This window comes from Manduca sexta, chromosome 8, assembly GCF_014839805.1.
Source record: "Manduca sexta isolate Smith_Timp_Sample1 chromosome 8, JHU_Msex_v1.0, whole genome shotgun sequence".
NCBI lineage: Eukaryota > Metazoa > Arthropoda > Insecta > Lepidoptera > Sphingidae > Manduca > Manduca sexta.
In genome coordinates this window covers 5,449,778-5,465,347 of record NC_051122.1, presented here as the reverse complement: position 1 = coordinate 5,465,347, position 15,570 = coordinate 5,449,778, and the positions used below count along the sequence as shown (strand labels likewise).

At 38.3% G+C, this 15,570-nt stretch overlaps 1 protein-coding gene across 1 annotated transcript; it reads left to right on the top strand.

Moving 5' to 3' along the window:
* The first annotated feature begins 504 nt into the window (after nucleotides 1-504).
* LOC115446509 (serine/arginine repetitive matrix protein 2) lies at nucleotides 505-15,336 on the top strand. Its single transcript, XM_037436420.1, has 6 exons — nucleotides 505-893; nucleotides 6,093-6,522; nucleotides 9,283-11,343; nucleotides 11,801-11,945; nucleotides 12,113-12,232; nucleotides 12,486-15,336. The coding sequence occupies exons 1-6, from the start codon at nucleotides 825-827 to the stop codon at nucleotides 12,670-12,672; spliced, it is 3,012 nt and encodes a 1,003-aa protein (XP_037292317.1). The 5' UTR covers nucleotides 505-824; the 3' UTR covers nucleotides 12,673-15,336.
* The last annotated feature ends 234 nt before the right edge of the window (nucleotides 15,337-15,570 follow it).

The following is a 15,570-nucleotide window of genomic DNA, read 5'->3' as shown; positions in this document are numbered from 1 at the left end:
TTTCGAAAACACTCGCAACTATTTGTAATGTTGCTAGAAGGTATTCATTTTAATTACTAGCTCCCACCAACAACTCTGTCTGTGTAGGGACGCAATTCCCTACTACCATTGTTAGATAGTTCAACGTATCAAGTAAACGACCTCAAAACGGCATTCGACCTAGTCGAGCGTAATCTAACATAACTCAAGTGGAATCGAAATCCGAACGCGAAAGTTTACGTTTCGTTACCCAACACACAGTACAATCTATAATCGTCTTTAACGTACGTAAATATAGTTCATAATTGTCCAACGTCATCAACGACACGTGCGGAATGGAGGTATTAATGGAGTCGCTTATCTACAATGTAGCAGTCCAGCGCTTACCGACTGGTGCGGTTTATTACTATAGGCGATTGTATCGGGCCGGTAAAGCGCTACAGCGCTGCCGGGAGCGTGACGACCGCGATGACTCAAGCCTCGGTAAACAGTATGCGGGGCGATGAGTCACCGTTTTACACATTCGCGTATAGCGTTTGTATAGTGTTGTCAGTCTACAGTTGGACTCGTCAAGTAACCGAGCGGTCCTAGGCGTTTATATCGCAGGTTTTACTGCCAAACGCCTAAACATTACACATAGTTGGCGAGATAAGCTACTGTTAAACACATTTACAAGAACAAGAACAAGTTTGTGTGAAAGTGTATGTCTAGTTTTGTACATCAGTGTGTGCGTGCCAGTGAAACGGTCGATAAAGTTGGTGATCGTACTGTGCTATTTGTGGATTCCTACACTTATTGTTGGATTTATTTGTGATAAGTTGGATTGGATTTGAAGACCATTGAAAATGCCGTCGAACAAGAAAGTTATTGCGAAGATGCGACAGATTGTCCAGTGGATTCTTGTTGTGCATGTGGTGAGTTTTAAAACTGAGGCGTTAAAGACTATATTGAATGTTAATTTATAGATCATTATTGAGACTATCGACTTTATCAAGGATCGTTCTCTATTTTGGACGTTATGTACTTTTTAGTGGAACATTTTAAAACTACAGGAATTCTTATCAATATTCGCTATGTTATGTACTTTGTTTTCCTCATTTGTAACCAATAGTGGTTTCGACTTCAATATTACCAAACATGTGAATGCCTTTACTATTATTCAATAGAGTCGTTCAGTGTAGGCAGTTTGTCAAAGCAAAACCAACAATTTTACTTCATAATATTAGAATGAGTTTTCAAATCAAATTTAATTGTATCCTTATTATAAGAAACCTTACAAAGATGTTTGTATGTTTAGAAGTTTTGTTTGTGAGAAGTAAACGCATGAACTGTTTAATGGTTTAGGAAAAGCCTCGGATTACCATACGCTATTTATCCCCGAAAGACTTAGCAGGTAAAGCCATCATTATCAAAATGAATAAACGATGGCAATGATTAAACTAAGAAGATAATAAATCAAAGTTCCACTCATAAGTTCCCGAAGTAACAGCTCTACCGAGTCAGTTGTAAGTAAATATTGATTAGGTACCCGAACGATCCCTCGGGTTGACTTAACTCAGTTACAAGTTCAGAGAGCAAAGTTTACTCCTGACGAGTCGTGGCACAATCTTTTATTCGAAAAGAGAAAATAAAATTCTAATAGAATGCAATACAAGTTAATTTTAAAAATACTATTTTGTGTTCAAATGATTCTAATGCGCCAAGTTATCTTTAATTAATGTGTCACCGTTATTAGCAATCAGTTCGCAAACGTTATCGTTTCCGAAACAATAAATTTGGTAAGATAACTAATTTGTTTTACCAATTGCACATTCAAGGATATCTACTATATTCTGTCAAACCTGTAGTTTCTTCCGCTGCTAGTCAAATCAAAATGGTCTCGTTTACCAACGTTTTATTACTATAAAACTAAGAGTAATGAATATAAGTCCTAGTTCAGACAAAGGGATTATAAAGTTCCCTTCAACAAACCCTATTCATTAGAAAACTTTATGCCTGAGTTTTATGAAGTCCGGTAAATTGTCGAATAGCATTGTTATAAATTTTAACGAATTATTTACTTATTATTTCTAAGTGCGTTGACCTTTTTGAGGTGTTTGAAATTTCTTCCATAATTGCTCCCCTCATTGAAACATTCGTAAGGGTCTAGTTAAGGGAACTCCCGGTCCTTAGGCGATTCGGACTGGCAACTTAGTAATTAAGCTTATTTCCTCCGCTTGTTTTGTCATTTCCAACAATTGCGTGCTTAGTTTACTCAACCTGACTCAGCAGGGACGGAAAATTGCATTGTAGACCTTACGACGTCAACACAGAGTACATTTCTTGGAACGTAAATAAAACTCTCAACGGCTCTTGGATTATTCGTCCGCCCAAAGTAAATAATATTATTATGACTGGCCGACTAGACTAGTGATAGACATTCAGGGTTTCATGCCAATAGTCTTGACATAATTGAAATACACACCCCACTGATTTGAAAGTGAAAAAGTAAAAGAATTGATTTGATTCGCTTGCACGGAACCTGTTTGTGGTCTCTGGTTTGCTGAACGTGACCAGACGCTTGTTGATGCAGACACGGCCCGCCTGATTGTAGACGACAAATTTAATAACATTCTTGCTATTCTATGTGAAGCTGTGATTTTTATCTCTAATGTTTTATTCAAGATGCAAAAGACGTAAGGGTTTGTTATCGTCATCATTGTTGTTGTAAACAAAGCCAGGAACGCCACGATGACTCACGGCCTCGCCTCAGAAATACGTTAAAAGCTTCACTAATTAATGACTATCTACGATCCTGCAAGGATGTGAGAAACGGGCTACTTGTGTTTGTTCTTTGTAAATTGTATGAATGCGCATTGTTCTTTTGGATTTTGTATTTTCATGAATGGAATGTTTCGTCAGTTTTATAAAAAATTGCTAATCTTAGATTAGCGTCAATGTTATGATTAATCGTTTCGTTTATTTCTTAATTATTATAACGTTTTATTTGTTCGCGTTGTATACTTGAAGTTGGTTATCAAAACCTAATTTTATATCGGTTATCAGTATTCTGTATTAATTCATACAAGGTGGGGGTTAAATCGATTGATAGAGGTTTATTTGATAGTAAAAATCCCCGCTATATGACGCATTCCAAGTAGAACATTCTGGTTTGTTGTTCTGTTCAAAGTTCAATTATGCATAACATATTTTTTTTTATCACTAGTTTATAATCTTAAGGCGATACCTCAAGGTCCATTTTCATACATTTTGTTTCGGCTTTAATCTGGGTAACTAAACAAGTATTGGCAAGTAAAGAATTTAAATTCACGTCTAGTTAGTGATTAGTTCTCGCAATTTAAATTCTTTACTTGCCAATACTTGTTTAGTTACCCAGATTAAAGCCGAAACAAAATGTATGAAAATGGACCTTGAGGTATCGCCTTAACGAAAAAGTACCTGTAAATATTAAAGGACGCAGTTCCTTTGAAACATCTAGTGCAAAAACACACCCATCTCCCACTAGGACATAAAAATTTCCAACAGCATTCTCAAATATAAATTCAGGCAAAATGCCATGAACTGAAAATATTCCATCAAATTATTGTGTATGTAAACATAACATTAGCAATCCATAATCGGATACGTTGAGTCACTGTCTCAAAATAAATGCAAAATCAAAACATGGAAATTTAATAAAAAAGTCAATGGCTACCGTTACAGTCACGCGATACTAAACGAGCTATTTCAGTTCGGGATCCCGGCAGGCGTGTCTCCGATATTTATACACGCGCCGGGGTTATGACTCACCCGGACGTCTGAAAACTCTTGTTCCACATCCTTCATGTTGTATTAGTCACTGCGGGCGAACCCGGAATCGTTTATGTGGACGACTTCTTCGGTATTTAGTACAAGAATATAATCCCGATCTAAATTAACATTGTTTGCGAATTCCTCTTTTGTAATTATCAGACACTTGTGCATCTTATCTGCCCGTATCTGATAGTGAGTCATGCTAGTACACGCGCCCTGACGCGACACGTCCGATTTCGTATGCAAGGTTGCGCGGATCCTGGATTCCATTGGTTATAATTCCGAGAACTGGTGTTTATATCAAAGATCAGTAATGGCCGTATAAAAGACAAATCAATCATTTCCTCGTTCGTAAAGTATCGATATAACAAGGTCGGTAGCGCATTGTTTTAAGATTTTTTCTGCTTCCTTCCTCGAGGATTAACAACGCTCAGTTCGATGCTTTGTTTGGACATTTCGCTTATTTCCGTACATTTGTCATAAGATAAATCGCTGCTGGTTGTCGTATTGCATTTTATTGAAAAATACTTCTACCTCGCTGATAAAGCAATACGCAACGAAGCAATTAAATAGTTACAGCTGTAGGTAGTTAAAATTCAAATTATAAATTCACCTTCATAGCAACGTTACAAACCCCAGAAATGTTACGTGACGTCAAGTACATAATTTTTACATAACTTAATGACGAATTGGAATTAATTTTTAATTTATAACTACGAGGAAGTTAATGAATGCCGTGGCATGTGTAGTAACTCAACGTATCCATAAGTACATGTATTACGGCGCAGGAAGTGAGCCGTTGACTACTATTCCCCCATTATGCGATACAATTGATGAATGGTCAGAGTGAACATGTGTGCTTGAGCAGAATTCAATTTGATCCCTTTCAAAGTTAACCCTTACGCCTGGATGCCAGCATTGATTTGAATCGGTAAATAAAATGAAACTCTATTGAGTTGTTTGTTAAAAAAACACTATTGGTATACACGTTTTTGATGCTATCAAATTATTTAAATGATTAGTATTCTGTCCGCACGTTTCTTAAAACATGTTTAGAGCATAAATATTTGTTATTTTTTATAGGAACAAAAGTAAATTACGAACGAAGCATTAATTAAGCAACAAAATATGCAAATAAAGAGCCCGAAATCTCTGTAGACATCGCAAATCAAAACTGGGGAGGCGCGGCCGACGTTTAATTATGTAAATAAATTTCATGCATAGCAAGGAATCGTTAAACAATGCGCCAGATGAAGCGAGGCTACCCTTCAATACTAAAAACTTTTAAAGGGAACTGCCCTCTGGCAAGAACCGGATCCCGGGCCTTTTGTTAATATTTTAATAATACTTTCCTTGAAACGTATTTACAACGAAAGATCTACATCATTTGAAACTAATTAACTGCTTAGAGTATCAAATCTTATGTAAACATCGATTACATAAGTCACAAATACGTATTCAATGACGTTTACGTAAACAACTCTCCGGAGTGAATTCATCTGAGCCGCTACTAATTTAACCCTTAATGAGAACTCTTGGTACGAGAGACCCTTCGTGACCGGAGGCGCGGAAACGGGAACTCATCACTGACTCTAATGGCCTGAAACCACCCTCGGGTTAAGTAAACAGATATCACCTTATAAACAGATTCAAATATAAAAACATTCGTAGCAGTCGCATCCGAATTTCTCCGCCTCATTATTTGAGATGAGGTGAAATGACAAAAGGAGTCTGTAAATATAACCCATTAGACAGTATTCATTATATTGTAGTGGCGCTTTCGTTTTTGTCAACAAAAATTATAGCAAAAGAAAAGGGAACAAAACATGTCATAGGGTACGCTATAAAAATTTGTCACCGCGAACTAAATTTGCCAGCGTCGTCCCTCGCAATGTTATCACCTCATAGTATCGTCGATGCAGGCACAATATCTCATAATATTCTTTATATCCGTCCCCATAAACACAAACGGGTCGTGGTAATGACGCCCGTTCGAGGGGAGTGAGGACGTCCAACCGGCCGTTACGCTCGCCGAATATGTGACCGCTGCATTTTATTACCACTTTACTCTGCCACATAATCGACCTTCGTGATGAAGGACTTCTTTTCCACTAATAGGTACTTGGTATGCAATGGCTCTTGCCATGTGTGAGATCTGTTTTCAGTTCGAGGGTTAGCCATTGATCTCATTCGTAGTCTCCGAATTTCGCCTTTTGCTAGTGCATGGTAGGACGGAAGATACGTGTTTATTAAATTTATAACTGCGATTTAAACAGTTTACTTTGTACGGCATAATTAAAAGTATTAATATTTTGTTCCAGGTTGAATTTATAGAAGCGTATTGCACGCCGCGCGACACAGCCCGTCGCTCCCCTCAGCGCAGCCGTCGCTCCCGTGAGCCGCGTCGTTCGCCAGACACAACCAGATGGCGCTACGACTCGAGGAGGACAAATTACGATTTTGACTCTTGCCGGCGACCGTACGAGTACGAAAGCCGCAGATACTACGGGAGGGAGTTCGACGGGGATTCTGGGAGGCGGGCTGAGTTTGATGCTGAATCGGCAAGACGCCGTGCTGATTACGAGTCCGCGAGGAGGACTGATTTCGATCTATCTGCCCCGGGAGTGTCACGGCGGAGTCCTGAGAGCGCTCCCGAGGGTTCAGCGGAGTCGCCGCCTGAGCCAGCGCCGTCAGCGCCGTTGAGGAACGAGGGACAATCTCGTCATAGGTCTCAGCCGTATTACGAATCTGGTGAGTTGCTAGACTAGTTACATTTTTCTTGTTAATAACAATTCATTGTACTGTTATTACAATCCCGAACGTATTTATCGGATATCGCGACGTTATAATTATAGGATGATATTAATATACATCCAATTAGTTCATTGCAACAGAAAAAACAAAATAATATGAAATGTAGCAAAAGTAATAGCCGAACGATTTTAAAAACAAACAAATAGAGAATTGTGTTTATGTCGGTTGTAATACGAAACTGTACTTCCGTCCGTCGAAACACTGCAGTGAACAACAATGTATGGCAACAAGCTAATGTTGCGCGAGTTGATTGGCTAAACATCCTGCCAATTGAGCTCAGCAATTCAACTAGCAAATAATGCACAATCATTACGAAAGAAACAATGTGCTTGTTTCTACTATTCCACTTTAAGCGATGATTGTATCGGTTGTTTTAAAAAGTTAATTTCCTACAATTGTAAAAAAAATTGCTTGAATCGAATTATTGTTTTCTATCACGAAAATATTTTATTTAAAATCTTAAATTTTTCAATCGCTTCCATCTAAACACAATGTTAAGTGTATTTTGTCGACTTACAATAAACATTCAGGTCACATAAAAGTGCTGAGGAAACAAATTTTGACATGCGAAATCACACAAAAGACATCCATTTACAAATGTTACAATCTCATGCTTCATTTCCGCGTAAGCACTCGTGTTTTGAGGGCCGAGTGAGTCGAGTCCTAGCGTCTCTTGGGACGGTGGGACAAAGACTCCATTCTTCTGGTGCAACAATCGCGGCGAAGCCTAGTTAAGCTATTGTCTCGTGGCTAGAATGTAACCGTCTAGTCCTGTACTTCCGGGTTTATTAAAAAGAAAAATAACTCGCGACAAGAAGTAGGTGATGAGCGAAATGGAGCAAAAGTTTTGATCATTGTGGCATATATTTCACAATGGCTGGAAGTGAAAATAGTTGTTTTATAATTATAGTTTTCTTTGTGCAATATATCTATTGTGCTTTAGACAATGTTGTAGAAGTTGTTGCATCCGAGATAGACGTTACATCATAGTTGCTTTTTGTACGTCAATGAACTTTTGAAAATAGAATGCATAATCGTCTATGCAATTTAAATTAAATAAATATATTTTTGATTAATTAATCTGGGCATGCGCTGTTACTTAATCTTTTAAAACATTCAATAACTTGTTCATCGCGTAATCGACGCAAAACCGGATACCCTGTCTATAATTACGCGATTGCGACGGTTTTTTTATTATCCGGGGACTTCGCTAATACTAGCTAGCTGGTATTGAAACAACAATGGCAAGTTTTAATCAGCCCTTTTGTCGTTTGTCCGTTCGTCTAGACCGAGTAAAAACTCGCGGATCCGTAATAACTGGGCCTTTTGTAGTTTGTTGGTGACTGAAAACCACGTTTTATTAGTGCATTTCAGTATTAAAAGGAATTGGTTTATGTTTTTTATTTCAATTATTATTTAAACTGGATTTTAATTACAACATCATGAATAATTCGAATGTAGAAAATGTTAGTGGTATACTAATACAAATATTAAAATCAAGACTATTTAAATTAATAAATCGCAAGCACATTCAATTTGAATCCGTATAAATAAATATTAGTGTAAAGGGCAATCACGTGTAACCTTTCACTGCCAACACGCTTTAGAAAGACATTAAACACGTTAATCGCGACAATTTAACAAATTCGGAGTGTCGGCCGCCCGGCCATCCACGCGGAAAAGTAATCACGTCACTTAATGACGTCACTTACCCTCCGATAGCACTCCCCGTGTACTCTAATAGGCAATTTGCCCAGTTTTGATGTCGTTTTGTTCATGTGTCGTCGGTACCAATTTTAGCACCGACTACTTTCAACAATCCCATCCGTTCTGCAATGAAAACTTGATCTAACTAGAACATGCTTCGACATAGAAGGAACCATTGTTTGCAACCTGCATCCATTAATTGAAAACTAAAAGACTAGCGTATTATTATAATGTTTCATAACAATAACGAAGCAGCCTTATAAATTAAACGCAATACTTTAAATGAGCGAACAGAAAATGCGGAATTAAAACAAAAGGCCTGCGGAGACCTTGTTGTAGGGAAACATTTAAAAAGTTTATTATAAAACGGTACAGCTTGGGCTGCGATTCGTTAGTTCTTACCCATCGTCGCAGCTCGAGGGTTTAAATCCAGACTTTTTATGTTCATGATGCATTCAGAAGGAGTCCTTTGTTACGTGAAGCAAGGAATTCTCATTAGGGCTTTCTACGTGCCTTTGGAATAACATTAGCCCTATATGTAAGGGGATTTAACGTATTCATTACCCACAGCGGTAAAGTCCCTCTGTTTGATTGAAATGGAAATGAGCAAGTTTATTGGATAAGTATTTTTTATACGGAGGATTTATACGATTTTATTTAACATTTAAATAAGTAACGAAAGAAATGGTAATCGGTGTTGTAATTATTATAAAAAATCATACGTAGGTATGTGCTTCAATAACAATCGAATGCGTACTTAAATAAACTACAATCCAGACGCTCACTTAAACGACACCACTTGAGACAAACAACTTCGGAGTTAGAAGAAAAATCGCGAATCTGCGTCTAGCTCGTTACCGGCCCTAGTTTATTTCAACACGTTCCTTTGAGTTTCGAATAAGTTTCTTGTCCCTTTGCATTTATTACTTTCCTATTGCTTTTTTAGGGTCAAAGTGTATCTTTATAAATAATAAATAAATTTTGTTCTAGAATCGTCGTCGGAAGATCGTTCTACATCATCAGAAGGGGAAGAGGACGAGTTTGGTGAATTTGATCCGTTTGCAACAGCGCCTTCCTTGCATTCGCCTGATAGTGGTCGCTCAGACCCGAGATACGCTAACGCCCCACGAAGAAACCCCAGTCCTTATTATTACGGGGACTTATTCAAAACAGCTCCTCCGCCACCTGCACCGTCGGCCCCCACTATCTCCTCTACATCATCATCTCGTGGCCCACGTTACAGGAAGTCGGCTAGTCTAGACGCACCGCACGTTGCTCCGCGCCCAAATCTACCGAAAAGATTTTCTGTTGCTGAAGATGGTTTCCGTGAGCTAGAGCGGTCATCGTCTTCGTCCGGCGAGAGCACGTGGATGCCGCCGAGGCGCCGCGGGCGCGACGCGGCCGGCTGCGCGTGCGCCGCGCCCGAAGATGTAGAAGAGCATCGGCCTTCCCGTAGCGTCTTTTACGTGCCGGCGCCGTTACCCCGCTGGCCGCAAGAGATGACCACCAGACAGATTTATGAAACGGCCTTTGACTGCAAAATTGCACGCTCCGACGATGACTTGGACGACTTCGACCGAGTCAGCAATCACCCAGCACTCTTGCAGGCTGAGGAGCGCAAAGTTATATCCTCAGCGTCATCAGCGTTTGAAGCAGTCGAACGCAGCGAACCAGACAACAAAGGTCGCCGTAAGGTAACTATGAAAACGGACAGTGTACGCCGCTCAAAGATTCCAACGATTCGGCAGAAAAGAGAAACCGAAAGTAATGCTTGTGCATTATCTGAAGAGTTGGAGAAGGTACACATTGAAGATGATGACCGCACAGCGTCGTCATCCCAACTGCCATTACGGGGTTATACACCTTCGCCTCCATCGACTGCACCATTACCAACAAAATTTCAGCAAAAAGACGGTTCAGCAATGAATAGCATCAAAAGTGCCCCGAATCTACCGCAGTCGCAACCTGCGCATCCTCGCCTTAAGGATTTAAGACTTCCTGTAAAGTCGTTACGCGCTCGGGAGACACCCACAAGCAGTGACGCGAGTATGGTGGACGTAAAAGGTTCCGTTTCGACTGAATTAGACATTGGACGTTTAAGAGACTCAAGCCGCGAGTCTCGTGATGGTGATGACGAAAGAGCACAATCAAAAGACGGTATTTTTTTAGAGATTAAGGGTCGACCCACTTCCGATTCTGACACACCTGAATTGAATCGGTATACGGGGCCAAAGGGGGTCGGCCCTATAATGGAATTTAAAGGCAGGCCTGGAGTGACACGACCGCGCCGCAAGTATTCCAGCACAGAAAGCATGGCCACTAGCAGCAGTGGCGGCAGCATGGAATCTCTGCGGAGTAGCAATAGCGAAGGTGATCGCAGCAGTAGTAGTTCCGAAAGTCGTCACTCATCTTCCCTCAGTTCGCATAGCTCTGATTCGGGGAATGTCCCTTTCACAAAGAGTCATCACATGCAACTGTCGGGGTTTGGGCACCACCCAACTAAACTGAACATTTTGAGTCCGATCTCGGACAAATCCTCACAGGAGCCCGCATCGGAGACGTCCGACAACAATAAGAATAATAATTCGCAAAAAGTTTCGCCCGAAGATGGCGAAACTGGGAATACAACAGTACAAACGACTGTTGAAATCGTGGCTAAACCCAAACGACGTGCATTACAAAACAGGAATCTTTTAAACCTAACTTTCAGACATTCGACTACAGGCGATGCAGAGATTCAGGGCTCCGACAGTGGAATTTCAATTCACTCGAGGGAGGGCGTTGATTCACGGAACGCTTTTATTAACTTTAAAAACAGTAATACTGAAGAGGAACGCAAAAACGAAGACGTTGATATCTCCGATTTACCGTTTGACATGCCGAAACTGAGAAGACGACGAGCCGAAGCTGAAGCCGATTTACGATCCTTGCCATTTGATATGCCCAAACTACGCCGAAAGTTACGAGTGCAGTCTTTGCAACTCAACAACGATTTTGGAGGAGCAATTTCGAATGCGTCTTCTAGCCAAAGCGTCGAAGATTTGAATCAAGGTGCGTATACACTATACATTTAATCAAACATTCCATCAATAATTCAGTATTGTCAGAAATATTTACATGTCAATCTCGCAGCAAAGTTAGAGAAGGGTCTGTCGAGTCAAATTTTTGTATCGTACTAACTTGTAGCGACCGCCACCGCATTATGTCGATTAAGATGTATGACTTCTGATTCCACGTGAAATGCAACGCCCTCCGATATTTAATTTGCTTGAGTGCTTTTTGAGGGAAGTTTTTCCTGAACATGTTGCTAGCAATTTGTAAACGTTCAGTTGAGTTAAGGCGTTCCTTATCTAACTGAATTGCCGTTTGACTCTTAACAAGACAGGACGTGGTTTCTTACCGCGATTTTAGTTTGATTTATCAGAATTTTCTTATAATACCTACTTTAAAAACGTTCCCTTCTGCTTTTATTTGATATAAAATTAACAAAATTCTTTGTATATTCCAGGTAACAAACACAGACCGAATTTGAAATTGAATTTCGATAGCGGCAGCGGCGGATCGGGCAGTTCTAAAGGATTACATTTGAATTTGGGGCCAATTGCTCCGCCTAGAGATCTCGTAGACGCTTCTCTCCCACTTGACCGACAAGGGTGAGTTGAATTCTTTTGTAATGCTAATTGTTACCAGTTACTTCATTTATTAATACATAATGATAGTAGGTACTTAATTGTTTACTGATGACATGAGGTTTATGGTTTATAAATCGATAATTTCTTTTGCGAATGTTCTGATATTTATTGAGAATATTTTCGTTCAGGTGGTATCATGGCACTTTATCGCGCGTTGAGGCTGAAAGTCTGCTTAGAGATGCGGATGAGGGGGCTTTCCTGGTCAGAAACAGCGAGTCAGCAAAACACGACTATTCGCTCAGTTTAAAGTAAGTATTTCAATGCTGATTAATTTCTCAAAAATAGGGTCAAATTATGTTTTTGTCAGCTTATGGACTTATTAAGATATTATTGTGATGTAATGTGATTAACAATTGGAATTTTAATTGGGTATCATTCCATTTTATTGAATTATTTATCAACATTAAAATATATTTGGGTCTTATTACTCCAGATAAGGTTAAACAAACAATTGAAAACGAAAACAACTGAATTATGTAATTAATGGGACTTTGTCAACAGATCAACGCGTGGATTTATGCACATGCGCATATGCCGTGCTGCGGAAGGCTACACTCTAGGCGGCGCGACGACAGCATTCCCCAATGTCCCGGCACTGATGCGGCACTACGTCACAGCCCAGAGACTCCCGGTGAGGGGAGCAGAACACATGGCACTCTCCACGCCTCTGCCAGCCGTCCTGCTTTGAACGAGCCAAGGATTATTTTGGGTTTTATTTTTGAACAGCGCAAGGAATTGCGAGGGTCATGACGACCGCACTCCGATGCGCAGGAGTTGTGTACATATGGCGATTGGTGATCGCCGACAGCACAAGGAAGGAGTTAATTTAGTTGTAGAAATGCCCAGTGAATAATACCAAAGATTTTAGGATTATGTTACCACAATGATTTGCTAATTAAACAGGCTTTTTGTAATTCAGAGTGTAGCACTTTGTATGTTTATGCTAGTCCGTATCGCAGCAATTTGTGTAAAGTATATTGCATTATTTATTCGCATATAATCATTTAGAGTACATTTATTGAAATAGGTACTTGTGTACTGTCTTGCTTGATATTACTCATTCATTGTTTATCTTAGGAGCAAATGATAAACTCTGATTAGTCAGTGTTATCGAAGTATATTACGGTGGTTGTTTCGATTGACGCAAACGACGAAACATAAAAATAAGAACGATAAACTTTGTTTCGCAAACGTCGCTTTACAATCGGTTTAATGATTCATTATAAAGCAAATCACAATTATCACCTGACCTTTGCGATGAGCAAATCGTTATATCAAGGTCTTAGTGGTTAATACGTGGAATTCCATTATTGTAAAAACGCTGAATATTGAATTCATTGAACTTTTGCTGAGCAGTCAATGTTTATAGGTCACTTTTTTGTGAAGCGTCTCCTGGCTAGTGTAGAGTCACTGACAATTCATTTTAGGTAGCATTAACCAAATAACACGCCTAGCGATATGCTTCACCATGAAGGTAATGGTATTAGTATAGATATCGGTATTACTGGATCATGTATGTTATTTGTTTTATGTAAATGGTTAATGGGTTTTATAATATATTCCGCTTAATGACTAATGTATGTAACTGATTATTGGAAAGATAATGCGCAAAAATGTGATACATTTTTGTTTATTTGTTGGCGTCTGTTGACACATATACTGTGTTTATTTTCCAACAGTAATCCAATGATTCACTGAAATAACATTCAACTTTTTCAAAACAGCGTAAACGCGAATTACAACGCAGAATTTAACAAGGACGTAAACGTATCAAAATGTAAATGTCAGTGTATTTATAAAGCAAACATTTTTGTAGTTGAATACTTAATACATGTATCACGCTATTTAACGTATTTATGACCTTCTAGCTTTGTTATAAGGTTGAATTTTAGTATGTTTTATAAATACAGCGATGATTCACGTTCATGTGGGTCGGGCTGACATGAAAACCGTATCGATTTTAGTGCGAAAGTGTACTCTAACTAGAAATTATTTTTGTCTCTTTAAACTATTGTATTACAGTGTTAAGTGATTCAGGCCATGGTTATTCAACGCGATTGCCAAACTTTGAAAATATTTTAAAAACAATTCGATTCGTCGCACATTTTTTCACCATGGTTGCAAATAGTACTTATAAATTGGCCAACGTGGAATAGTGTAAAGGTTTTTCATATAGCTTTTCATACAGTAGGAGTGTTTTAAAGGACATTATAACGTAAGCTAACCCCAATGTATGGCACGAAAGTAACATAAGTACATAGAAAGAGATTGCACGTGTTATGTAACTTTCACATTGATTTATTTATATTTTTTGTTACATAGATGTAGGTAGGTTAGTCGAAGCCTGTATTTCTGTTCATATCCCTTGATTGAGTCAAGATGAATGTTACAACGATATTTACAATGAAAATCAAGTGATGTTTCAAATATTTGAGCAGCTGTTATTATTTAAGCATTAAATGCACGTTGACATTTTTTATTATTTGTTTTGTGATGTGGCAGCTATACATTAGAATCAATGGACTTGAATAACAAGTACCAGCACATTATTATTATTTATTTTCCACACCCTATTTATTTATAAGAAGTGTCAACGTGCGTTTGATTATCCCCACATTCTGTGATTTTGTTTGATGATACTATAAAAGCCAAAAAAAGATTTTCGTAATAAGTTCATATTTATGTATAACATTCAATAATTTATATACCACGTTTAATATAAGTTGTATAATACGATCTCAACGCGTAACTTCCTCTCGATATTTAGTTACCTTAGAATTAATTTCTGATTGATTTGTACCTGATTTTTGAGAATGTTTGTAGAAACTTAAAAATTGTTTTAACATTGTGTTTAGACAACGTAGTGTTAGTGTGTTGTATTGTGTACGGGAACGAGCGAATTTTGATGTATCTGATCACATTTTAAATGTACGTAAAATTACTTAACCACCGCGGAGCAGCTTTTGCAAGCGTACAACTAATTTTAAAATAGACTTATATACGATTTTATTATTAATAAGCATTCCGGTGTGTACATGAGTGAATAAAGCCGTTTGGGTCCACATTTTATTGTCCACGGATGATTTTTAACGTCTATAATAATGAGAGTGCTTAATATTTTCGACTCAAGTATTCACCGTAATGGATATGTAGGAACCGCATAATGGATCGTAGGATAATGGAAAAATTCTTAATATTCGGAAAAAAATAACTAAAATGTGTCAAAAATGTCAAATGCGATGTAGCTCTGGAAAAAGTTAGGTAAAAATTTATAGCTTATAGTAGTTATAATCAAGTGTAATTTTGAAGGTGTAGTTTGAAATTGATCATGAAATAAATTGCATAAAAAAAATATGAATTTTATTTTCTAACCTTTAGAGTCTTAAATCCTTTTCCCTTGATTTATAAAATTATGATTATCATTATAATTGATACTACATTATGAATACTAGAAACCGAAATAGTGATTTATTCTCATAAAATTTATCGGATTAAATTGAAACAAAAAGTTTAAATAAGAAGTAAAAGTTACTAAAGTCCTATAGGTATTCACAAAGTTTCTTGGTGCTAATTCTCAGATCAGATG

Excerpts from the sequence above, each read along its gene's own strand:
- LOC115446509 (XM_037436420.1), top strand. The coding sequence starts at position 825 with ATGCCGTCGAACAAGAAAGTTATTGCGAAGATGCGACAGATTGTCCAG. Across the intron at positions 6,523-9,282 it reads TCAGCCGTATTACGAATCTG|AATCGTCGTCGGAAGATCGT; the intron begins GTGAGTTGCTAG and ends ATTTTGTTCTAG. Across the intron at positions 11,946-12,112 it reads CTCCCACTTGACCGACAAGG|GTGGTATCATGGCACTTTAT; the intron begins GTGAGTTGAATT and ends ATTTTCGTTCAG.